The 26,908-nt window shown below is 39.4% G+C and overlaps 1 protein-coding gene and 1 long non-coding RNA gene across 6 annotated transcripts; one reads left to right on the forward strand and one right to left on the reverse strand.

The window, feature by feature from the left end:
- Positions 1 to 25,524, reverse strand: CCAR1 (cell division cycle and apoptosis regulator 1). Of its 5 annotated transcripts, none has more exons than XM_083439806.1 (25): positions 25,213 to 25,524; positions 23,816 to 23,936; positions 21,751 to 21,923; positions 20,203 to 20,247; positions 18,275 to 18,307; positions 16,745 to 16,938; positions 16,499 to 16,613; positions 16,220 to 16,412; positions 14,020 to 14,149; positions 13,625 to 13,786; positions 12,228 to 12,453; positions 11,587 to 11,700; positions 10,115 to 10,281; positions 9,175 to 9,385; positions 8,259 to 8,342; positions 7,748 to 7,933; positions 6,774 to 6,965; positions 5,589 to 5,822; positions 4,819 to 4,930; positions 4,351 to 4,433; positions 3,763 to 3,909; positions 3,228 to 3,348; positions 2,578 to 2,763; positions 2,062 to 2,267; positions 1 to 838 (listed from the first exon to the last, which is right to left on the reverse strand). In XM_083439806.1, exons 2-25 carry the CDS (start codon positions 23,886 to 23,888, stop codon positions 785 to 787), a joined length of 3,441 nt encoding a protein of 1,146 aa, XP_083295932.1. In that variant the 5' UTR covers positions 23,889 to 23,936; positions 25,213 to 25,524; the 3' UTR covers positions 1 to 784. The 5 variants fall into 5 exon arrangements, with proteins under 5 accessions (XP_083295932.1, XP_083295933.1, XP_083295935.1 ...); XM_083439807.1 differs by having other exon boundaries at positions 25,239 to 25,508; XM_083439809.1 differs by having other exon boundaries at positions 18,275 to 18,301; positions 25,213 to 25,459.
- On the forward strand, positions 14,156 to 16,175 carry LOC310677251. Its single transcript, XR_014511015.1, has 2 exons — positions 14,156 to 15,507; positions 15,542 to 16,175. It is a non-coding gene; the product is annotated as an uncharacterized lncRNA (long non-coding RNA).
- Positions 25,525 to 26,908: the final 1,384 nt, after the last annotated feature.

The raw sequence follows: 26,908 nt of genomic DNA on the forward strand, positions 1-26,908 counted from the left end.
AAATAAACAACCAGTTTAATGAGAGCCAATAAAAAAGTAGTAGCAATCCCCACGCTCACCCCATAAAGCATTATAGTGACACCTACTGGCCAGTTATGCAATTGTACATTTTCATAGTGTTTGGTATATTAACGCAGTAATAATAAAAAATGTATAACAAAACCAATCTGTATTTTCATATAAATCCCAATTTACCATTCTGCTAAGTTCCTTACTATTTTTCTTAATCACTGGGCACCAAAACAGTAATAAGAACAACTTCGAAGTGAGAAGGTTTGATTTAAAGGGAAGAAACTGTGACAAGAAATTCAAAATTTTCTTTAAAAATCTTTACTTGCAAAATTAAGCAGCATGCTATGATTTATACCTGAACTTAAAAAGGCTAATTAGACTAAAATAAAAACCTAAGAATGGCATTTCTATAAATAATGGGGGGAAAGTCTCCACTAGACTTTAAAAGGAAAACATTTGGTAATTAAATACTTGCTACTTTCCATTAAATTGATGAACTTTATTAGCATTCAAACTATAACGAAGTTTGCCCTAAAACATATTTGCAATGCAAAATTATTTTCACTCAAGGAGTGTCTAATAAATTGAGAGCTATGAATTACAAGCAATGCTTTGAAGCAGGCTCGCACATTTATAAAACTTTTTACATCCTTTGCTTGGACTAAGGTATTTATACTACTCAAATCAAACATGCACCACTTTCATACACTCCAGTTTCATGATTTATATTACATTATGTGACACCATATTCCCCACAGCAGCAGCAAGTTTGTCATACATTTGCTCCATTTTCTTTGGATTTCTGATCTTCAATCTTCACAATATCCTGTAGAAAAGGAGGAAATACACTAATGAAGGGTTATATCAACTGAAGCCCTAAGTAACATATAAATTCATATACAGCATTATTCCCATGCTAACAGCAGGTACTATTTTTTAATCACCTGCCATCAGCCACTTAGTGATTAATAAGCATGGATCTTTGTGTCTTGTGCTTGAAGTGCCAAACTATGACACTATACACTTAAAATGAGTACCTGAATACCTAGGAAAACCAGATTTCAATAGTTGCAAATACTAGTACAATTTCAAATACTACTCTTTTACATAATGTGAAATCACAGATATTTGCACATTTTTAATATGCTAGGAGACAAAAACAAAACCTACTACTCTTTCTCCCTCTTCTTTCCCTCACCCTCCCCTCCCCTCTCCCTCCCACATACACACTTTCAAAGCCAGGGCTGGCAAGAAAATAATATAACTGAAGCAATATTTCAATTTCTTTTGGGTGTTATCTTCCAAATGTGTGACAGTATCCATTGGCTCCAAAGGATATTGATTATATTGTTCCTCTTGCAATGTGGCTTGACTAAAGAACCACAGTGGGGTCTCCAAGTAAACAGTCGGTGTCTCTTTAAGGCTTGTTTTTTGATGGAAGTGGGTATTCATCATATAAACATATGAAGAGCCCTGCTGGACCAACCAGATGCCTAAGGAAAATCTAAAAGCAAGATCTGAGTACAACAGCACTCTCTCCGCTTCTGATTCCCAGCAGTTGGAATTCGGAGGCATGCTGCCTCTTAATAGTGGAGGGGAACATAAGCCATCAACAGCTCTATTTTTCATGTATTTTTCTAATCCTTATTTAAAGTCATCTGAGTTGGTGGCCATCACTACCTATTGGGGGAAGAGAGTTCCATGCACTGTGTGAAGTACTTTCTTTGTGTTTGTCCTGAATCTTCCAACATTCGGCTTCATTAGAACCCAAGAGTTCTAATATTACAACAGGGGAAGAAAAAACTTCTCCCAACCCAGTTTCTCCATGCAATGCCTAATCTTATACACCTCTTTCACAGGGATGGGGAACCTCAGGCCCAGGATCCAAATACAGGCCTCTGTGCGGCCTTCATAACACCCTCCAGGCCACAGCACCTCCATGGTTAGGCAAAGTTTAATAAAGTGCAGTTTGTCTGGTGCACAAGCAGGCCTCGCTTTGCCCACACAACAGATTAGTTGAATCCCAACCAGAATTAGAAAAACCTTTACCTTCTTAAGAACGCTGTGTATTTCATCCATAACTGTAGCCAAACTTTTGATTGTCTTATTCAGCTGCCCCTCAAACTGCAAATTTGTATCTTCTGATGCCTTCAAATTCTCTTGTAGCTGGCCAGCATCTTTTTTGACTTCTTTAAGTTCTGCAGACAGACCTTTATTCTGATTCTCCAAATTCAATATAGTCTTTTCATCTTCATCTGAAAACCCCCCAAAAAGATTTTAAAACACTTAATCTTTTACTTTCAGTTTTTCTATATTCCTTCAATCATTACAGAAAAAGCAGCGTTAAAGATGCCATGTACCTAATTATTCAGCTGTATCACCTAGCAGGGCTAGTAATGTGATTTGGTAAGATGTGTCCTCTTTATTCAGGCCAGAAGACCTGAGTATTCATACACTCCACCCAATTCATAGGAATTGTAATTGTTCGGCTTTAAAGTATTTTTCTGTTTTAATAATAAACCTTTCTGAATGTGTGAAGCAATAATTCAAATCTCACTCTCTCACCTGTCTTTTCTTCTAGTGACTGAAGCTTTTGTTCCATCTCAGCTCGGGCTTTTTCACTCTTCTCTAGTTTCTGCAAGAGACTCCCTACATCCACCATAGCTCCATTGTAAACAATGAGGCCAACGTTTTCTTCTGAGCTTCTTGGTTCTTGTTTAATAGCAGGTGATGGTAGCAGCAGCCTGTTTCCTATAGGGGGTTAAGAAATATCATTAAAATCAACGTCACCACCAGACATGTCTGGTGAGTTTCAAGACTCCTACAGTAGAAAATTAGCAAAGTCCCACGTTTTCTCAAGAATTCCAGTGTACTCGCATATTCCAAGAGTTAAACAAATGTTTCCCTCCCCCACATCCTCAGTCCCAACATAAGGAGCAAAATTCCCACTCAAAAAACTTTCAGATTGTCCATAGTGTTGAGATCGTCATGTTGGCAAAATATGGAAAAAACAGGATGGGATCCAAATGTGCCGTGTGCAAGCACACACAGACTTCTGCTCATTCAAAATGGTCCCCTCTCTGAATTTCACTGCTGCAGCCTTTACTACCTACCACATTGAAGAAAGAGTACATGCTATTAAAGTGACACAGGTAGAAGATATTTCACCATACATAATGGTAGACATGTCTTCATAGCTAACAAAATTGTGTCACCTAGCATTTCTTCTTGTGGAGTTTCAATTTCTTCTTGATTTTCTTCATCTTTAGAAGTATCCGTCAGTTTTCTATAAAAGCAAGATTCACGAAGCACCACCTTATTAAGCAGCTTCTTAACCTAAGATAACAGGAGACCAAATTCACATTAATGGTTTGCTCAACAAAGGCATGATTCTCATGCATAATATAAGCAATACATTTTTACAATACCTTAAAAAGGCCAAAAAAAATCAAATCTCGAAGCTTGAAATATTTTACAGCAAGAGAATAATTTTACGTAAATTATTGACAACAAAATTCTTCTGTATGCATGTGGACTTCAATCATTTATCATTTTTTTCATCATGAATACCCCCTTGTTTCCTTCTTTTTCTCTAGCAAAGAAAATACAGGTGTATAAAAAGTGACTGGACAAGTCTTATTTCTCTTTATTATACTGCAGTTAATCAGAGGAAAAAAACCCAGAGTGATGCAGACTGAGCGCTGCAAGGCCTTCCCTTTTCTTCATTCCCATACAGCTTTAGCAACAAACCTGAGCTCGTGAGAGATGCAGTCCAAGTGTGTACAGTATCTCTTCCAAATCCTTTTCTAGAAGGTATCCACAATGGCATTGATCAAAATAAACGAAAGCCATCAGAAGATCGCGGTTAACAGTTATCATCTGTGTTTTGTCTCTTTCCTAAAAAACACATTTTATAACAATAAGGCTTTCCCCCCTTTTTTATTATCCATTAGTTATTTCAGAATTAGAAAATATGTACAGTACAGCTTCCTTAAAGGCATGTGCATATATATACATTTTCTAAAGCGCTACAACACTAAGTACTTTCATAGATGGTTATACAATTTATGAGGACAAGAGATAGGAGCAGCAGGATCTGACAGAAGTTGTTCCCAGGAGTTAGTTCCCACACTGATTACAGGTCAGAGCTACTAGTATATTACATAATATGGAGAGAGTTTTCACCTCAATTGGTTTTTGACACTATCTCCAGTAAACAAACCCTTCGGGAAACAGAACTTAAAGACTGATGAAGACAGTTTTGGCAGATAGGCTATTCCTTCCCAGTTCTCTAGCATCTTCATTGATTCACAGTTAGAAACTCACAGCACTAAATACCTTATCTTTAGAAGCTCTCTCTTTGCAATGCCGGTTTCCCTCTCTTCTGTCATCTCGTCTGTTCATTTCCTCATCATCCCTATCTATGGAAACAAACATTACCTTCAGCATATTCATATTACATTGGCGCTTTATACTGCTATTATACATATCTTAGAATGAAGATGCACATAGCTCACGTGATGCTAAGGGCATCTTACAACATAGAAAGAAACAGCAGAAGTTCTGTTAACACGCATGTGCCAAAGATATTATTTCTCTTCTGGACCACTTTGGTTCAATAATCTTAAGTAATAATTGTAGTTTTATAAATTGGATTTTCACATCAAAAGGTACAGAAGTATTGTACACAGTCTGTTACTCACTGCAAATTCACTAGTGTAAATCAACACACATAACCGAGGGCTCTACAGTTTTGCCTTTATCTACACCTGCCACCTTTTAATTAGAGTAATCATCCCCATATACCATCATCTTCATCTTCAGCATCCTCTGCTTCCATTGGATCGTATTCTTCCTGGTTATTGTCATCTTCCATTTCATCTTCATCTTTAGCATCATCCTTCCTCTTATCTTCTCTCTGTAATTAGTTCACAAATATTAACACAATCCAACTATTGGCAGCAGTAATTAAAAAACCTTCAACCACACAAATTGGGGGGTGATATCCAACTGTGTCTGCCCGACTGGGTAATCCGTTTCTGCTTGTGTAATGTCCCTTCTTCTCCTCTACCCTGTTCTCCCTTGTATATCTCTAAATCCACTCTAGAAGAACCCTTAGCCCCAGATTCTGGAGTTCACACAGAAGAGAGGAAGGGGGAGTCCATTCATAAAACACTGGATCTCACCCTTGGTGCAAAAGGTTCTAAAACAAATCACAGAGATCTGGGATTCAATCCCATTCCCCTAGCAAGAGGACGTGAAAACAAATGATGATATTGCTTACGTTTCTGTATTTCCTATTTGCCCTGAAGAGTGAACCAACAATCAGAAAATTATTAAGCTGAAGCAGTGCTCCAGTTGTCATTGTCTGGGGTAGGGGAGGATTTATTTTTTTCATGTAACAATTTGGACTCCTTGTAAGGGGAAGAAATCAGTTATAGAATTCCTATCAGGCAAGATCTGATAAATTAACCAGCATGAGAAATAAAATTAAAGAAATGTAGTAACAAGCCCTTCCTCCACAAACCGTTCTTAATCCATCAGCTGATTAGTTCTTTCTTCTAATGGCCACTAACCTTCCTGTCATCCCTCTCATCTTTTCTTTCTCTCTCATCTCCAGATTTTCTTCTTTTAGGCTTTGGGTCATCATTTTCATCATCTCGTTCTTCCTTTTTCTCTTTCTTCTCATCTTTTTTGTTCTTTTTATCTTTTTTATCTTCCTTATCTGGAAGCGACAAGAGGGATCTGTATATTCGGACACCAAAATCCCTTTGAAGCATTTCATTGAAAAGTTCAGCAAATAATGAAACCTGCACAGGAAGCAACAAACTAGAATTAACAAAGCACCAAAACAGAATTACAAACAGTACACTCGCATAATCTTGTTAAAATGTAATTAACAGTACACTCTGCTTGTACTTTCGTACATTTCATTTCCTTCTACCTCACTGTGTACTATGCCCCACCCTCAATATACCTACAACTCAGGATAACACTTTATACATCTGAAAAAATGGACTACGGTCCATGCAAACTCATGCCATAATAAATTAGTTTTTAACATGCCACAAGACTTTTTGCTGGTTTTGCTAGAAGCGATTAACACCTGAGAAAACAGTTACATAATATTCAACTTCAATACAAGCAATCATATCAAAATCCCTGTTCGTTAAAAGAATGCAGAAATAAAAAATTAACCTTGCACTTGAAATTCTGCAGTTTTACAATCTTTTCTTTTGCTTAAACAAAATTCTAGTGAGGAAATTCACCATATCCTCATTTTACAGAAAGGCAGGCTGAAGTTACAAAATATGGAGTTGCCCAACTATATCCCAATTCCATGGCAAAGTTCAATTTTCTTATAAAGTAGGCCCCACTTGAAGATCACTAAGCCACCCCATGTATGGTGCCAGGCTACAGTAGAAGAGAGGGATATAATTGTCATAATTTATTTACTGTAACAGGAGCACAGAAGTCTAGCTTGGTGCAAATCCAATTCAAATGAATGGAGGCTTCACAGCTGTACTGCTGGTAAACAGTGTCCTTTTTTCTTAATCTGACGTAAGTAATAGAGCTGGCCCTGTCTCATCACAGAACCAAGATGAGGGCATAAAATCAAAAGCTTGAAGCCAGAGAGGCTGCACTCTTAAGAGAACAGGGGAACCTTAATTAATTGTATCCAATGTCGTGTGATCAGAAGGGTGATCACGCAATCAGTTATTCAGAAATAGTGAGGGGAGAAAGTTAGGTGAAGAGATGACCTCAAAAGAATGCTCTTTGTTATCCTCCAGCCTGTAATCCAGAAGAACACTAAGAGACATAATACTGCAGTCAAACTTTCCGCTTTTGGCTGCCCAGTTAGGATGCACAATGATTGCTGGCTCATCAGGCAAGATGTATCGCCTCTCTCGACGTTGGCGTTCCACTTCCTCTAAGCGTTTCCTTTCTTCTTCCTAAAGATTTGAAAAAAGGAATTTGGAGTGGAGACGTCAGAGTATGAACTTCAAATATTTACTTCTTGAGGAGGGTGAAAAGGCAGGGGGAGTGGGGAGAGCCACATACTCAGTTGTTTACTGGACACTTCGATTCCCTTCCCCTATGTGAATGTTATATGCATGCTAGCGAGGACACTCCATGACAGAACCTGGAGAGTCAGCCTAGTGTGGGAGTGACTGGCGAGACCCAGGTTCAAATTTTCACTCAGTGATCAAGATCCTTGGGTCAATTTCTCTTACCCTAAGACACCCAAGATTAAGGAGATGAGAGATGATGTATCCTGCATTTGAGGAAAAGGAGAGCATATTTCTTCTCTACGAAGCAAAGGCCTAACCAGCACTACGTTGTGGCTGGAAATTTATTTAACTCTAATGTAACTTAACAAGCCCTGTTATTTAGTGTTCTTAGCACTAGCAATGTTTATTGCAACAAGGAAGATGCACATACAAATAGAGATGTAGACATAAATGGCTTAGAAGCTCCTTCCCATGCTACTGCCACCTTTCCTCAGGGGCTAGGTAACACTGGGGACAAGACCCTGTAGCTTTTGGATTGGTATGGCAGTAAGTTATGAGAAAGCAGCCCCCAACAACTACAATATGCATGCGTAAGATCAGTCCTTACTCTTATTATGAAGATCTTCCTATCACACACAAACACACCTGAAGTTCAGCTTAATAATGAACTAAACGTTTACTAATGAACATTTTCTACCTAAGTAAATCCACTAGACTTCTACCTCTTTGTCATCTTCAGACTTCCTCTCTTCCTCCTCTTCATCTTCCTTTTCAGACTTCTCCAATTCTTTCTGTTCTTCCTTCTGCTCTTCCACTTTGAGTTGCTTTGTTAGTCGGGCTATCAGCTGGGATTTCAAGCCCTTTGAGCTAAGAGTTCGGCTTTCTAATTCTTTGCGTAAGTCATTAACCTAGTTGATAAATATTACAGTGAGCATTCAATTCACAATTTAGTATTTATATAATCAAACCTATTCAGAGACAAGCACATCTCAAATTACTGAAATATAAGGCAAGCAAAACTTGGCAAAAGTCACAAAGCTTCATTTTTTAAAAATTCATGATAGATTTTCCCCAGTGATTTGTATCAGTGATTTTAATAGATGTCACTCATTTAAAAAGATCAAAGCAACAGAAATTCTCAATAACTGTACTACCTTCAGAAAAGAAACAATACTGCAATATTTACTAGACTTTGTAATGTAATGTAATACTGAAGTCTTCAGCTATGGTTACCTTCATTGCCTTTGGGTCAAGTTTGGACCAATGAGTAGGAGTAGAAATCTCTTTTGCTTCCCCATCATCCTTCTCCTCTTCATCCTAAAAAATGAAATAAAGTCATCATCCTTCAGAAAGCTTCAAAGTGAATATGATTCTTTCTTAATTCTGCAGCTGACCTGGGCAAGGCCACAACTGTTTCATCAGACAGTCTTCTCCTAAAGTTACCATTTCAACAAAGCCACATACACACATTCTACTAGTTTATAACAGTGCCTCTCTCATCAGCCAATAAGAGCCATCTCTGTGAAACACAAAAGGGTGATAAAGAACAACAACACAAAGATCACCGGGGACACACAGACACTGCTGGTCACCACCAACCACACAGTGTATGATATCCCCCAATTTTCAAACCACCCAAAATACTCCTCATTTTGTTAGACCTTTTTACATTTACCAAGTTGCCAATCAGCCAGATAAGATTCTTTTAGGCTATGTTATTTCAATGTCTTGCCTATTTCAAAGTACCATTATTAATATTATTTTTTAAAAGGCTAACACATGGGAGAAAAAATAAAAGTTTTTTGTTTTTTTGGTAGAACGGCAAAATGCTTAACACAACTTTTAAAACTGAAATCTTAACTCAATAACTGGTCCCAGATTCCAGCAACTAGTTCTAAGATTACAAAGATTTGTGCATGGAGTGCACAGCTTAAATTCCACTTGTTGCATCAGTATACACTTAAGTTGGTACACTAGCTGTAATTAAACACAAGTAAGTTCTACACTGCTGAAAGCTGGTTTACCAGTCATTGTTACCAATTATGTTCCTCCTAGGTATGTTTGCGGTGTAGCATGTGGTGTGCATTTTGTGCCTGTGTTCCTGCGCCTGTGAGAAGCAGAAATAGAAAAAGGGATTAGCGTTCAGTGCCTGTTCTCCATCAGCCTCCTTGCGTTCACCCTGAAGCTTCTCGACCAGCTGCTGCTTGTATCCTCGGGAGAGGGTTTCCCACTCTGAGCGGGTGGGAAGGCAATGCCAAACATCCGGGAAAAATAAAACCACTGTCTCCACATGAGCTGGAACCGTACGCCCCTTGTGGGTCTCCTCAGGGCGATGGTAGCGAATCTCTGCAAAACGGTACCTGTTGCAAGGGAAGAAGCATGTTGGAAAAAAAATTCTACAATACATTTTACAGAGCCTAGATCACTGTAGCACATCAAGTAAAGCAACTTTGCTGCGACAACCTGAATTTTTTCTAAAGAAAAAAAATATGAAAGCCATATGTTCTCTTTGAAAAACTTGTGTACAATGCATTATAAGACATCTGCTAGGGAATAAATTTAAAAAAGCTGAAGGCAATTGTTTTTGCACTTGGCACTAAAATGTGCCATTTCATCTGACTTGGGAGGAAATAAAAGATAAAAGATGAACTCTTTTTTTTTGTATTTATTGTTGGAAGGTGCTCATTCACAAAGCGATCGACAGCTGATTAACACAAGTAGTAAATCGACCAAGAGAAAATATGGCTGCCCCAAACATCTAATTATTTATAAACACGAGAATAATGAAATGAAGTTTCCTTGGCGATCTCCTCCAGCTATGCGTGAAATGAAAGAATATTTTAACATACAAGCATTGCAAAGTTCAAACAACAAATACAAACACATTATTTAAAGTTCATTGTTCTTCAAACCTTTTGGCACCAAAATCACATTTGCGTTGTCAACTAGGATATCACTTTGAGTAGTTTGCTTGCACAGCTACTACCAGCTGCTGATAAAGAAGTGGTTGATTTTGCCCAAATCATTTCCACGAGGATTTTAAGCATGCTGCTATTTCATCAAAATGTTTTTAAGAATGTAGTACTTACCATTGTGTGCATACACTTAAATCAATCCCTGTTAGTGCCCTGCAACAACGGATGGCAGTTTTAATCAGCACAGATGGGTCCTTCTCCGGCTCAGGTCCATCCAGTGAGGGAGACCAGTGTCCACCAATAGCCATGGCTTCATCTTTACCTTTCATACCCACTAAAAACTAGAGAAGAAAAGGCTACTTAGCACTTCCAAGAAAAAAAAAGATTATCCAAAATGCAAAAAAAGGGTAGAATCCTATGCTGCAATGATTTCCGATTGTTCAACTGGACTCTACTTTCTTCTTCTGAATGCCCTACAGCAGGCTTCCTCAACCTCGGCCCTCCAGATGTTTTTGGCCTACAACTCCCATGATCCCTAGCTAGAAGGACCAGCGGTCAGGGATGATGGGAACTGTAGTCTCAAAACATCTGGAGGGCCGAAGTTAAGGAAGCCTGCCCTACAGTCTCCCAAAACCCTGAAGAGTGATGAAGTCCACTCTGCATTGGATACAACCCATTAAAATTACACATACCTGTTTGTCAGTTTACACGCCATCACAAGCAGTTATCCCTAATCTGCAAGAATGACAGCACAATTCTATACATGACTACCATGGGCATAATCCCAGGTAAGGGAATACAGTTTTGCAGCCTAAGTCTTGCTCAAGAATGAGTTCAGTTTTGTTTTTCCACATTGCATTTCAGTAATGGAATAGGTTTAAACATCATTACTCATTCATTCTGCAAGACTTCCGAACAGTTTGTCATCATAGAAAAATGCTTTAAACAACAGATTAAAATAATATTCTGTACTGTAAAATCAGGGGCTTATAGAATTGTTCACTGACATAACATTGAGAGTTTAAAAGTATTTTAGCCAGAAACATAAGAAGGTATTTTCTTGGAAGTAGGTTCCAAGGGAGAAAAGGAGAACTTGCTTCACAGTAAATATGCATAGGATTATACTGATGGTTTCACGGTGTCTATGGGAAACCCCCCTCCCATTTCTCTCAAGGTGATGTTATTTGCTTTCAAGACGCAAAAAACACCTTACTAGCTTGGATCTAAAGATTCTGTTGTGTGAACAAAGTCTCACGGAAGATCCAGAGCAGTTTGGGAGCAGGGGGAATTGGCAACAACCTTCTCTCCTCCTGCTCACGCACAAGGAAAGGGCTTTCTCCAATGCAACAGATCTAAGTCCATTTTAAAAAATGAAACTAGTCCTGTGAATGGTTTGGAAGACCACATGCTTCAGCAGTGCTGAAAGCAAAAAACATGCAAACCATGTTAATAATTTGGATGGGGGACTACAGGGGGCCTCCTGTAAGAATAATATATAAAACACATTTCAAAAGTAATTATTTGTGTCCATATAGGAATTCTATGTCCCCAACATAAAGAAAACTATGTGGAAAGCTTGTACTTGCATCAATTTTCCAGCAAAATTTTTAAGTTCATGTTTGTTTGCTAGAAACGCATATTTTTACCTTTATGAGTCTAGCAGGATGTTGAAAACCATCCCGGAGCTCTTGTGGATCTTCAGCAAGAGCACATGATTTGTGATAGAGATCTTCCATGCTAGGACTGGCCATGAGCATCACCTGTTAAAGTAATATGACAAAAAAAAAAAAAAAGACAAGACAACGTAATGAAGCTATGATTCAAAGCTTGGTATCTTACACTTAACTGCTAAACTCAATAGGACTAGGGTTATTTAACTAGGGTTAAATATCCAAAAATATCAATGAAATCATCACTTGATTTTAAATTCCTAACAGCATCTAACATGTCCAAAGCACAAAATAAGACTTGTGTAAATTAGCAAGTAGCCTGCAAATCCAAAGCTTCTTGAATTGCCACATACAGTTCATTGCAATCTTGCCAAGATTTTATGCACACACAACATGAATCAAGGGCCCAACTAAAGAATCCCTGGGAAGATGTCACCCACTCCGGAAAAAAATAGTTGAAACCGAATCTGGTCCAACTGAGCTTACTGTTCAGTCAAGATTTGCAACAAAGGTAACATCACTGAAAACCTATGCACAGAAGACAATGGGAATCCCTTCAGAGAAGCATTTCCAAACATTTCTATGCAAGCAGGAATGATTTAGGTTGTTAGACATACCTTTGCACTGTAAAGATGATCGGCATCTGGTGGATCCAGTACAGAAGTGTTCTTATCCAAAGGATCTACCTCTCTATGCATTACATAGAAATTGCAGTAGTTTCCTAGCTGAAATGGTCTTGACATAGGAAATGCATCCACCCATGTAAACTGAGCATCAAAGAAGTCACTTGGGATGTACAAGTTCTGATATCGCCGTCTCAGTTCCATCATATCACAGCTAAGGCTTTAAGCAGTAAGAAAATATATTTTACAACAATAAAAAGAGCTGGGGCTTAAAAGCAAATTTGTAGCAAGATGCAGAATGAGAACTGAGCTTAAACACTTTTTATAGTTTTGCTTCTACTTTTGACATTACTGAAAAGCAGCTCAGAGCCATTAGTGTCCACATCTTGGAAGAAAAATACAGTAACTTTATTTTGGGTAATTATTTTTTTAAAAAAATTTGCTTGTTGAAACGTTCTCTGAAACAGAACATGCAAATTTTGAAACAAAAATCAAGACTCACAAAAGTTTGATTCAGCCCTTTGTGGAAGCTAAGGTACTTTTTGTCATAGCCATTAAACTTTTATCAAGTATCAGAAATATAAAAAAAATGTTTTAATCAGTCAACAAACAAACAAATAAACCCAACCAACACCATTTTTTGTTTTTAGGGTAAGTTGCTTCTCCAGAAGCTGTTGAACGGTTAGGCAACTGTCAGAGTAAATGGAAATCTCTACAGTCCAGCCATGATCAGGCTTTAGCCGAGGTACAGACAGGTTGGGCAGAAACTCCCTGCTTTATCATGATAATCTGAAAGTACACTATTAAGGTGTATACCCTTAATGTATCATATAATACGGTACCATAGAGTTCTCAAAATTCTATAGCCTATACAAGTCATGAAAATACTGCATTCCCTTCACATTTTCAAGCCTTTGTTCACCCCTTTAAGAGTTAGAAACACGTTCTTTCAAATTAAAGTTGAGATTCTGAAAGCACTGAATTCTGCACCCAACTTGCAACATCTTACATATTAGCTAATGCTTTATTGCCAGGTAAACTGTTTCAGCTCTCCACTTTGCAACATATCTGGCTCCAAAATTCCTGTACAATGTCCACAGCCACCCCACACGCTTGTAAAAATGTGTAATACAAAGAGGGTCATTGTGCAGCTGAAAGTTTAAAAAGCACATCTTAATTTGCACAAAATATTCTGTCTACAGTGGATGGAGGTGGGTGGAGAAAGAACAACATTCAAGTAAAACTGAGTTACATTAAGTAACTTTAAAGTCAACAAAAATGAAGCTATGTTTCAATTTCTTGGGTTTATTTAATGCATCCTTATTTTATGGCAGTAAGAGACCTTCCACAGAAAAATATGAAATAGCAAATTTGACACCAAGATAACATACCAGTCTAATGAGAACTTGGAAAACTGGACCGTGTAACGGGGTACAACACGTCGGGGTCTTCGGGGTGATCGTTCCCTCTCTCGCCGAGGTGATCTTTCTCTAGAGCGTTTTCTCTGGGGTGATCTTTCCCGTGACCTACGTCTCTCACGCTCCCTTTCACGACTTAACCATGTGTGAAATACAAATGTCTTGTTTTAGCGTCTACCATTATGAACGCAGATCTCACATGCCTATAACTCTAGAACCAACAGCAACAAACATCAAAACATACAGAACTTCCATTCTCAAATCATCATTAACAAAACTGAACAGTACTTACATTCAAACTTCAAATACTTAAATTATTTGCTGTCTGTAATATGTACAGAAAATTGAGAGGAATTTTTGTATCACACCTTCTGTCATCTTTTCTGTTAGCCATGGGGTCTCCTCTGTCATTTCGCCCCGAAAATCTGGGTGGTGGATCTAATCTCCGTGCTGGCTGAGGCTGTGAAACTATTCGAACAGGGGGCTGCAGCAAACCAGCTAGGAGGGGGGGAAAATCCCACAAGTTCTTAAGAATTTCATATCAGTAAGCAAATTATAACAAAAAAATGTAGCTTATTTGTTGGACTATCCGTTTTCATGCTTTTTTAATAGCATAGAACATTTGCTCATTTGTTTTGCAGAAATGAATGTGGCAGCAATCCAACAATCAGCTAATAACAATAGGTATAAGCAACATAAGGTTTCTCATATTTAATCCAATGGGATGCATTCATTTAACTCTTCAAATTATAAAGGCAAGATGATGAATTTTTCTTCCTCAATGCAAGCCTCATCATACTGCAGCTAGTTTCACTTTAACAGAATTCAAGGGGAGGGACACAACTCTGAACAAAATGGTTCAAGAGAACATTATATTGATTGAATGCTTTAAACCTACATTACTCAGAAAATATTAACATGCTGGAAGATTTTGACTCAACCATTCAGTTTCCAGCAATGTGGGGTGTAAATCAGTGTCCATTTCAACAAAATACTGCTCTTGCTGTTTATTCTGAAGACCAGTCCTCACTTTGAGGCTGTTTGTTCATCACATCCCCCCTGCTTAACACTTCTCAATATCTGATAGGGAAGCCAGTGCACGTAATCAGGCAGTGACTACATGCTGGAGAGTCACTGCTAATCAGTAAGCATTCAGAGACATGCAGCTTGCCCTCAAGCATGACAGTTGTTCACAAGAACACACAAGATGGGGGGAAAGGGTCACAAATAATTGCCAAGTAGTCTGAACTGGCCCTCAAATCATCAACAATTTATCATTTCTGTTGCTATAACTCCTCAATGATTGCCTCATTAAGCACTGTGAGACGGCAATGCCATAAACTACAACATGTACAACAGATAGCGGTTACTCTCATCAACTGGGCAATCCACAGTTCTCTGCAGCAAAGGAAAAGAGGTCTAGATTAGACTCAAGCTGTAGGAAAGAAAACTGAGCAACAGTACTCAAGAAAATGTCTACCAGAGCATATAACAGCATGCAATTGTGCCAGATGTCACACAACAGGATGAACCTCAGAAATAGTGCAAGCATATACAAAGTCCACAGAGCAGAAGGAGGCCTAAGAAAGAACATGAGGGCAAAGCAGATTTAAAACCAAACCAAACAAGGTAACTTCTCCTGAGTTCAGATTGCTCAAGTAAAGTCCAAAACATCAACAGTTTCTATGTAGACACTAAACAGGTTCTCTTGAAGGTTAAGGCTCCATATCAATGACACCCATCTTTTTTATTTACCTCTTCAGAAACCACAGAACTAGTCAATTTACCAGCCCTGCTGCCAACCTATTTTATGCAAGAAGTAACCGCAAAGTGATTAAGAATTCTAGTGCTACAACGTTTTTTAGAGGTTTATTTAGAGGTTTTTTAGAGGTTCTTAATGGAGGCCCGTGGAGGGGCTCATTTTTATTCTTTAGAAGGATGAAGCATGGTATTCTACAGCTGATGTTAAAATGCATATATATTACGGATACTAACAGGCAACACAAAGTTTAGACCATGGTTATAAACAAATAGCATATCCACAGAGAACCTGGATTACAAAATGTGTGGCTGGGTTCTACATTCCAATCATAACATTATGAGAATGTGCTATAGTGAATGTCAGGTTTATGAGCTACATTCCCACCTTTTGCACACAAGGCTTCCTGTTGCAGTTTGCAACAAGGCAGTTTCCCATTTCATCTGAATATGGGAATGTGTGGTTTATACATATCATAGCTAGTTAAATGAGAATTGAACTTGGTTAAATAACCATGGTTTGTATAAGCAGTTTTCCATGCTGGGATAAAATTGGAAATTGTGGTTACAAACAGCAATTGGAAGCTTTAACGTCTATACCCTGCGTGTGTGGGAATATGTAAGCCTGAAGTTCCCATCACAACAAATCATGGTTTGTTCTGACTTCAAAATGCAGTATCTCTATTGCACTACAGCTTACAAGGTAAACTGAAGACCATATAGCCTTGATACTATTCAGTCAGTTATATTCTTCTACATTTTTTTTTGGAAAAGAAAACATCCAATATATGTCAAGTTCTGAAGAAATACCTTTCTGCTGTGGCTGTTGTAACAAAGGCTGTGGTTGTGTCTGAAGCAAAGGTGTAATAGAAGCCGCTGATATCTGTGCCTGTAACAGCGACTGTGGCTGCGGCTGTGGCTGCACACTGAAAGCAGTCTGCTGTGCAATAGGCTGAAGTACAGGTGGAGGAGTCTTGAGTAAAGGCTGGGTTTGAGTCTGGTTCTAATGAGGAGGAAAAAGGGAACAACTTGTGAATCAGCTTTACACTAAAGGCGCCAACAAGAGTCAGACTGAGTGGCTGGATATACCTGATTTGGTAGAGTCTGAATTCTCTGCGCATTCCATTTGAAAGGCATATTAGGGTTATATGTTGCTTCTACCAAAACTCTGTCTCCTACTTGAGGACTCTTCCCTTTCACAGCACTGCAAAATGAAAAGAGTCGCATGATTAGACATCACGCTACCATAATTCTCGATAAACTTATTTCTCTATATTATTTCTCATGCATTTTATTAGTATCACCACTTGTGCACGTATGGTAGAATTAAGTTACCTGAGCTGGAAGAATACATCTTCATCCACAAAACCAAACGTGTCATGCAGCTTGGTAACTACTCCAGTGAAGACACGCTGCTTCTGTGGCTGGCTCTGCTGCTGACTTGACCGAGGTGCTGGATAAGAAACAGTTATCTGTGCTGCTGGCTGAGGAGTAGACAGGCTAAGGCTTGTTGGCAGTGCCACAGCTGGCTGCGTGCAAAATTAAACATGAAATTATGTAAGCATTGACAATCTTCTAAATAGTATAGCTGAAATAATGATAATAACAATTTGTATTTATTCAATTTATTACCCATTCTTCACCATCAGGTCCCAACAATTTAAAATTCAATATTTAAAATGTATTTTTTAAATTACATCCATAGGAATAGGGTGGGTTCTGAAAACATGTCTCAGGTGTCAAAGGCCACACACTCTGAAAAATTATTTTGAACTAAAGTTGCATTGTACGAAGTGCAAAAAACTATGCCTTCTTACATTGGGGGAGAAAAAAAACAGGTAAACCTTGATTTTTCTCCTATCAAACTGCAGTTGCACAAGCTGGTTCAACCAATATATCAAAACCCCACCTGCTTATTATGGTAGCCATTTCTTCCAAATCATTTCCTCAAACTGTAGGCTTATTTGTATTTCTATAAAAATAACCTCAAACATGAAAACTGTAAATGAACATCAGAACACAGAAATGCATTCAGACTAGCACCAACCATGATCTGGAAGCAGAGATTGTTTTTCAGTTGCTACATATTCGATGTTTCCCAAGAACATTTCCAGATTTTGAATTTTGCTTCTATTATTTAATTTGTGTCGATGATCTTTTCGGCAACCTATTCTTTCCTATGCTATATTTTGATCTCCCTAAAGTGGTTATGCACATTGAAACATATGTTTAAAATGTTTTCTGAAAGACTAGCACACAGACAAAAATATGAATGAATATCTTACATTGCTGCAAAATGTTTCAGAATTTTCAAGTGCAATATAGGCTGCCTTGCCGGGGCCGGGACTGTATGTACCTTTTGTCCACTACTTTTTATGAACATAAAATAATTACTTTCCTGTCCTAAGAAAAGTCTCTTCAAATATCTGTATACTACTTACAGCACAATCCTATGCAGGTTTACTTAGAAGTAAATTTCATCATATTCAATAGAGATTACTTCCTAGTAAGTGTGTGCACAGAATGGCAGCCTAAGTTTCTAGTCTTAACCATTGGTGTAAATATCTAAAAACTTAAAAGCATCAACAGAAGTCTAAGAGAAAATATGCATTAGAAATACCCCTTCTAATGACATGAAATTAATATCTCTCTATAACAGTAGAACTACAAGGGCACTTATATTTTGGTTTGGGAAGGGGAGGTAATCAAAGGGATAAAGAACACATTGGACTGAACTACCAGTTGTCTGTATTACATGAGACGTAATAAAGGTACCATTATTGTTTAAAACTTTAAAAAAAAGCAGAGCTGACAAGTGCACAGGCAAATTTATTATACAGTGATGAAGGCTTTAATAAAACTAACCTGGGTTAGAAGAGTTTGTTGAGGTTGCTGCAACTTAAAAAATACAAGACCATGAATTAGTTATAGTGCTTTGTGCAAGTCCAGCTTCCTCTTTAGCCATATTTAGCTTTGAGAAACAGCTGCAAAATGTTTTCATGATTGCCTATACCTGCATTCTAGCATATTATTTATCCATACAATAGCTGCTCTTTATGTAGTTTTGGCCAACACTTAGCTTTCCTCTCTTGCAGAGTAGTCCAAACTCCCCTTGTGCTAGGCTCAGAGGGGATGAATTAAGTGGTGTCCCTCTGCTCAGCAATACTGGTCTTCCATCAGCTGCCACCACCAGGAGGACAGAAGCATCACTTTGCTGCCAGAATGGGTGTATGGAAGGAACGGCGTTTCCGTGCGCTGCTCTGGTTCACCAGAAGCGGCTTAGTCATGCTGGCCACATGACCCGGAAGCTGCCTGCGGACTAAGGCCAGCTCCCTCGGCCTATAGAGCAAGATGAGTGCACAACCCGAGAGTCGTCCGCGACTGGACCTAGCGGTTAGGGGTAGCTTTACCTTTTACTAGCATGACCCCCACCAGCAGGAGCCAGCCGAAGGTTCCAAAATGGAGTATTCTGGAGGTGGGGTGGGCTGAGCTGGCCCAGGGTATGTTGGATCCTGAGCAGATATCATTACCGTTGTGTGATGGCATCACTGCGTCAAGTTCAGGCTCCTGCAGCTATCACCCTACCCCACAACTTTTGCCCTGGAATGGTAGGGCTGTGGATACAGCAGTGGCTCCACAACTCCATAAAACCACACAGAACAGTGGCTGGAGTTTGGGATTTTCCCTTTTATGTAATACGGGATGAATCAAGACTAAAAATGGCAGTGGCAGGGCAAGATCGCCATGTATCAACAGCAGGTGTCTATTGTCCAAAGATGAGTCCTTGAAAGCACATTTTCCAACACTACCAATATAGTTATCCCATCCACAAATTCTAGATTATAATGTGCCTCTATTTTGTGGCCCATTGTGAATTGCCCCAGTGGCTGAGGTTCAGGGGGAAGATGTGATACAAAGGACAAGGCAAGACCAATCCTCCCCCTTCTTAGTATCCAGGACAATATATGAGAGTTTGGGTACATCCACTTCTCTCATTGCCATACTCAGACCAACTTCTGTCTCTTCATTACTCTTCTCAAAGAACCCAGCAAATGAAGCTTTTTTTGACAACAATATAGATCAGTTTCATCACAGCAGAAAAACAGTTTCCAAGATTCCTTAGTCACTACGGTTCTGTAGAGATTCAAATATAAGGGCACAGCAATTTGCACACACAGGGTTGCATATCACACTGCATTTGCAGAGATCTGCTCACACAGTGAGACTTTCCCTTCCTCTTCCTCTCCCCACATGTCCTCAGAATCTGCTCTGAATTGTCTTCCAACCCTCTGGAGCAGATTCTGAGGTTGAGGGGAAAGTTCCATTGAGCAAGCAGAAGTCTGCTGTGCTAGCAGAACAGCAGTGTTGAATACAACCCACCATGAGAAGGTAGCTATTTGGGTGGGGAACATACACTGGAGAGAGAGAGAGAGAGAGAGAGAGAGAGAGAGTTTTTAAAAAGGTACATGGTCTTACAATTTGTTAGCATATATCGAAATTGCTCAGTCTGATGTGACACTGGGGGGAGGAATATAAGACTTCATTGTTGAATCCCCCACCACGTTATGAGTGTTGGAGGATATGTTAAAGTGAGGCTACGTTAAGTAGGGAGGTATATTGGGGGACAAACGGTTTTACATGTCATTTAATGTGAACATTTCAATCATTTCTGTATTTAACGACATAAAACTGAAATACATTTTTGGGCTATCATCCAGAACTGGAAGTCTATGGACCAATTCAGACAGAGCAAATAAGAGACTGACAATATGCACACAAAGAGGTGAACAAACCTGCTGTTGTACACTATAGAGGGTCTGCTGTGGTTGTGAATATTGCTGAAAAACAGAATCAGAATTGATAACTAGACAGTACTCCAAAAAGATATTTCTGTATACTACAATCTCAGAGAAATATATGGCAAAACCAAACTGCAGAAATAAAGTTTAAGACAAAAAATATGATACTTGCATTTCTATTATTTCATCAGCTGAACAAAACAGTATTTAAACATATGCCGAGTACAATCTGCTATGAAATATCCATAAGCAAGCCTTAATGAAATGAACAGGAGCTTCGCAAGATCACAACACCCAGTTATGCCAGCTGCAGAATAAATATTCTAGTTCATCAACACATACTAGTTTGACCTAATTTGTGTTAAACCACAGGGGACAGATATGCTGTAATGATTTTACTAGTGGCAAGCAAAAGGAGCCCTGCATGAACCTTTTCACCCCCTGTGAAGAGTGCCCCCTACTTTTCTGCCATTTTTCACATCATTTTGCAAATATGTGAAGGTGAATTAGGCCAACACTCTTTCACTCAAATCTAGTTGCAGTTTGCTAGTTATAAAAGAATGTCCACAAATTTGGAAATATATCCCATTGAAAACAGTGGCAAGGACAACATCTGCATACAGCTGCAGTTGATCTACACTACATTATCAATATGATGCACATTCTCATCTCATCTATATTCTGTTGCAACTGGTCACACATAACTATGAAAGGTGGAGTACAAATTTAATATATAAATAGAACTGGATCAGGACACAAGTCATTGCTTGCCAGTACTATGCATCAAGAAATCACCAGCATCGTTTGGCTGGGAACATCAGACTAATTGCTTTTGCAACAGGCAAATGTTTCTTCTTTTCCTCAAGAATAAAAGCAATGTGAGGGCTGTGGTACTTTCAGTGACATCATCACGTAGCCAAATCCAATCATGTTGCTATAGTGAAGATCATACTGTGAGGAACGAAATTATGCTATAGCAGCAGCATTTCATGTTTGAGAGTTTTGTATAAAGCGACTAACAAATAATAATAATAACCATGAACATACTTAAGAACTAGGGAAAGCCACTAAGGCGTATGTGAATGTGTTTAGGTACTTGCCAAATCCCTTGAAAACCTACCTTTCTCCAAAAATGTTTTATGCATTAAAATTTGACGCATCACTACTTTTTACTCTAGTTTACAGAATTGTGATTTAGTGTTTTATTAGCTTTTCCAACGTCTTCTTGGGTACCCATTGTTAGAGAAAGACACTAACAAATAACATTTGTCCCTACTAAACAGATTTCCCTATTTCTGAGGGTATGTGATATTTTGAGAACACCAAACAGAGGCTCAAGTGTAATGACTACAAGAAAGCCCTAGACACGACAGACTACATAAAAACTATATAACATTCACTATCTAAACAATAGTAAAGTCATTTCACAAATAAAAATCTCAAAGCAGATTATAAAGTTTATCTGAACCTCGGCTTGTTTTACTGAAGTTGCCACTCACTGGCTGCACAAAAATAGGAGTCAGCAGATGCAGTTCCATTTACCTGCTGTAATGCGGCTGCTGCGGCTGCAGCTTGCTGTTGTAAAGCAGCTGTTTGACTGAGTTGATAGTTTGTTGGTGTCTGAGTACTGAGGCCTGCTGCTGCTAATGCAGTTTGTTGTGTATATATTGTAGGAGATGCTCCAAGTAAGGATGGTTGCTGAACACCAAGAGCAGCTGAAAATGTAGGATTTAAGCATTAGGACATCTTAGTTTGGGGTGGGTGGGTAGTACAGTCTTATCATGGTCAAACATGTGGTTTAACAGCACTAAGGATTTCCTCCTGTAAGTCAGAGCTTGTGGGGAAATGGCTCTTCCTTGCACCCCAATATACAGCACATGCACTTTTTATATAGGAGCTCCTGTTCAAATGCAGAAAAGGTTCAACTTTACTTTAGTTTAGAGCCAAAGAATATTATAGCTCATGTTTACTACATGTGGCTGAACACACACAGTTGGCAGGATAGATCCAAAGCAACGGAGTCTTCAGCAACTCTTCACTTGGAACATAAAACTGAGAGCAATAATAAAAACCTAGCCTTAAAACTAATAGGTATATTCAGTTATAGGAAATTAAGGATGGAGTATGCTTTATGCCAAGACTTCTTGGTGTGCCAGATCACACACCATTTTCAAACCACATTGCAGACTTAATGATCTGATGCTAAATATAGATGAATTCTGGATCTTTTGAAGCCATGGAAGAAACATTTTGAGGAAAATAAATGCAATACTGGCTGATGTATCAAACTGTAACTTAACCATTTAAAGATATAATGTGCTACTTAACAATTAACAAAACAGTATATGATATAAATCATTCTGCATTTATTCAAACAATTGTTACAAAATATATGTAGAATAAAAATGGAGCTGAAAACTGATGCACCATAAGAGTATGCAAGCACCTACTATTGTCAGCTGATAGATGCAGCAGGGGAGGGAAGAAGAGAAACTATAACATGGTAAATAACATGGTATATTAATTGGGCTTAGTATCAGCATCTAGGCCTCATCATGATCATGGAAGAGAAGCTGCACATGCTTAGAGGGGAAAGCCCAGAAATAATTATGCAATTAACAATTTCATTTCATTTCAGGCCTCACAGTTAAAACTGCTCATTCTCAAATTTTACTGGTCCTTCAAGCTTCTGTAATTTAGATCTCATTCAATTTTATTTCCATCTTACCTAAGGGTACCAACAGAAAGCAGCGTATCATTTGTAAGTGACCATATATTAGACCAACTCTGATGTGTTCAGCTAAGCATTCTTAGCCTTGAACTTCATGCTCCAAACTCTTAACATTTACAGAAACTTTGAAAACAGAGTTGGAAAAATACCAGCTGAAGGCCCAAGTCTGTAAAAATTATCAGGTTCTTCCCTTTGAAGCAGCAAAAAACCACCATAGGAACAAGGAAGAAAACCATGCTTCTGAAGAAATGTAGCATTCCTGTTTTAATAAATTGCTTGAATGTGGTATACTGCAAAGCATAGTTGGCTCAACAACTAACAAAATATGCTACTTACTATTCAAGCTAAATCCAGTCTCTGTATAACAGGGGCACCAATATGTTAATACATGATGTATTCAAAGCAAATTTCTTGCCCTTTTCATATAAACACAATGCTACATTTAAGAATTGCTGAGTTTTAGGGATGTCATCTAGATAAAATTATTAAATCCACATATATAGGCATATGAAAAATAAATACTACTAAAGAAAAAAGCACACCATCTTTATGATAATGCATATGTGTGTGGCAAAATCTTAGAAGGAGCATTCCTCATCTGTCACATCAGAATAAATTATTCATTTAAGGTGTTTGATGGAATGCATTTTTAACGAACTTATTAAAAAATATTTTTTTAAAAAGTAGTTCTGCTAATTAAACAGGATCACCTTGTTGGCTGGAAAAAGCATTTTAATCAATCCAATTTATCAATTAAAACCTTTTGAACTATTCATTTTATTTTGGTTTCCTCTGACAAAAAGTATGAAACCTTGCAGAATGTCAGATTGAAGCTAAGGCAGAAGTTACTGGTTAAAAAGAAATATAAACGCTGACCTGGCTGAGATACTGCAGTGGCTGTAAACTGGGTAGCCCAAGGGGGGTTCTTCTGTCCTCCAAACTGAGCCATGGCGAGCGACAAAATTCTTTTGCTGTTTTAGTCTTCTACAACTGTGACCTATCAAAATAAATAACTTTATGAAAGCCACCCCTACACTTAAAATATTTTAATGCAAGTCTATTCCAGATTAGACGGACTGGTTTTCAATGCGTGATGTGGCAAATAACATCTTAAAGTAAATTAACAATAGTACAATTATTAAACTAACCTTTGGTTGGGGAGGATTGCACAAAAGTCACAGGCAAATAAACACCTGGATGTTCTAAGTAAATGCATAAAGAAACCTGGTTTGTGACAAAAGTTCAATACGCAGCTGTAACCAAGACTTCTAGAAGCTCATCTTTCAAGGTGTGGATGCATCTGCAACATAATATGGCACCTTACCAAGAGCAGCGCTATCGCTTTGTTCACAGAAGTTTAACTGACTTGCAGACTTTAAAATGGCACCGCAGTTAAAGAACAGGTCTTTACACTGTAAATATCAGCGATTGTGAACCTAAGGAAGTCCAACGACTGGAGCTGCTGCGCGAAAGAGCAGGGGGAAATACCAGGTATACTGAAACACTTAGCCTGAGACAGAAACGGAGACTGCATTCCAAAGCAATATGTATTCGGAGAATAAAGATGAAAAGCAATCTCTTGAAAACGGAAGTTTCCCGAGAAGTTAGCGCGGGAGAGAGAAAAAGCAATGTCCACTAGAAACCTGCACGTAGGCAGACCGAGGTCGCGAGCACCTGACAGCCAGCTTAACTGAGCTCAGTCCGACTCGCTTCTTAGCAATCACACGTCCAGTTGTCCTGCGTGAACCACTTGCAAAGAAAACCTCACCGGCAGGATGGAAGATATACAATATTGTATTTAATGGGATACGGGGGGGGGGGCGACACAAACAAGGCCTACGAATGAGGAACGAGAGAATGCGAGTGGAGGAAATTCACGGAGGGAAACAAAGAAGTAACTATTTCGTGGCTCTCGCGCTCCCCATGCATGCGAGGCACGCGGGGTGGGGGTTGAGAAGAGGTGGACGGAGGGCGGGCGGGGACACAGACAAGAGGCCTTTGAGGGCGAAACTGCCAGCCAGCTCGCTCGCTCTTCCTCCTCCTCAGGTGGAGGGACAGGGGCCTGAGGAGAAAGCAGAGCGGAAGACGCGCCTCCTCCTCCTCTCCCGCAACAACAATGAGGGGCAGAGGCCTGCCTGCCGCCCGAGAGAAGAGCCTCCCTCTCTCGCATTGCCCAGCCCGCCCAAGGGCCGCTGTCGGAAACCTCGTCACTTCTGAAACGGCCAACCCGGCCTCGGCGCCTTTGACGCGCCTCAACCCCGACGACCCTTTACCTGGCGCGGGCCGAACAGGGACTCACAGGGGCCATTTCAAACTCCTCCGGCACATTCCCCACCCCCTCCGACACCCCGCGCACACGGATAATCGAGGCACGGCGCATGCGTCGAAGTGGAGCGCGAGCGCGGACGGGTCGGAGGGGGCGATTCACTCGGGCGCCGCGCACCTCGGTGACGTCTCGAAGTGAGATTTCTCCGCCCCTCCCTCGTACACGTGCTCCGGGAAGATGGGGTCGCCGTCTCCAAAACAAGGAAGGGAAGTAACGGCGCGCATGCGTCAAGGGAAGCCCCCCCTCCCCTAACGATCGAGAAGCGAAGAATCCTATGAGGAAAGCCGTTATTCGATTTGCATTACGTCGTATTCCGTCGCCACTTTGCTTGGCGGGTCATAACAGCAGCGCCATCTTACTGTAGAGTAGGCACCTTGAGGGAATGTCGAGGTTGAAAGGTCCGGGCCTAAAGAAGCGCCTCAGATTCTGCGCTGCCATGAGAAACAGAAACGCTTCCTGACGCCCGCTGCCTACCTGAAGCTCAGAATGCACCCCAAGCGTTGAAAAACCACGAGCCCAAAATAGAAAACGAAATGTTACTGCTTTAATATTTATATGTTTGGACCAATCTTATAAATTTCCAGTGCTCAAATGCGCAGTGTCACGCCACGGGAATACTTCACATTTTCTCTCCAACCGCCAATACTGTAGTTTAATTATTTCAGGTACAGTTAGAAATGTCACTTTAAATGAAAGCTGGTGGGTTATCCAGTGTTGAGCATTCCGTGGACTAAATAAACAGAACTAAACGCCACAAGACGACAACAAAAGAACAAACCACACTGACTTCTGCCACAATATTAATTACTGTATCAGCAACAAAAATACGGTTTTATTTTGAAAGCACTTCGCTACAAGAGACACATGTGCTTTTCCCAAAACAAGCATTAGTTGCGAAACATGCTTATTTTTGCCAGCTATTTAACTCTTTAACGGCAGATGAGCTGTACCAGATGAAGAAAAAATCTCAGCCAATATAAATGCCACAAAGCATAATAGTACAGCTTTTCAGGACAAGCAGCTGGTTCATCTGTCAAAGAAGTCACCCTTAGGGAATCAACAAGGTTTCAATTTGTGGTTTCCTCCGCTAAAATAATCCAAAATAACTGATCAATTGTGTTTAGCTTCTGTGCAATAGAATAGTGCAAGTGTGAAAATTAATTAAGCAATTAAGACAGAAGAGAACATTGTTAATCACAAACTTCCAACAGTGAAACCATATCCTGTCTTATCTTTCCAAAGCTAAAAAGCAATTTAAATTAAAATATTTAAAGAGTGGCGTACTATGCAATAATCCTGTTGATTCTCCTGAACTTTGCATTGGCTTTTGATGTCCTGGACAGGCTGGATGGGTCAGAGTTTGGAAAGAAGATGGTGCTAGAGAGGTACAGTTCCACTTATTGCCATCTATTGCTATGGGACCTTGCACTGTTCTGCCATGTCTCCCAACATGTTTTGAGGTGACTTCAAATACAGATGACACTCATCTCTATTTAGAAATGTAGAAAACTGCCTGGGTGAGTAATATTTTACTAATACTAGTAATACTTCAATAGATTGGGCTTCACTCCCTCAAAGAAACAAGCTAGAGTCTGGGGTGCTCCTTGACCCATCTGTGTTTTTGGAGGCACACACTGCCCCTG

Source organism: Podarcis tiliguerta (assembly GCF_965153285.1).
Source record: "Podarcis tiliguerta genome assembly, chromosome: 5".
Taxonomy (NCBI): domain Eukaryota; kingdom Metazoa; phylum Chordata; class Lepidosauria; order Squamata; family Lacertidae; genus Podarcis; species Podarcis tiliguerta.

Coding starts and splice junctions, on each gene's coding strand:
- CCAR1 (XM_083439806.1), bottom strand. CDS start 23,888: ATGGCTCAGTTTGGAGGACAGAAGAACCCCCCTTGGGCTACCCAGTTT. Junction 18,308..20,202: donor TCTATAGTGTACAACAGCAG/GTTTGTTCACCT, acceptor GTATTTTTTAAG/TTGCAGCAACCTCAACAAAC. Junction 9,386..10,114: donor TTAAGTGTATGCACACAATG/GTAAGTACTACA, acceptor CCCTTGCAACAG/GTACCGTTTTGCAGAGATTC.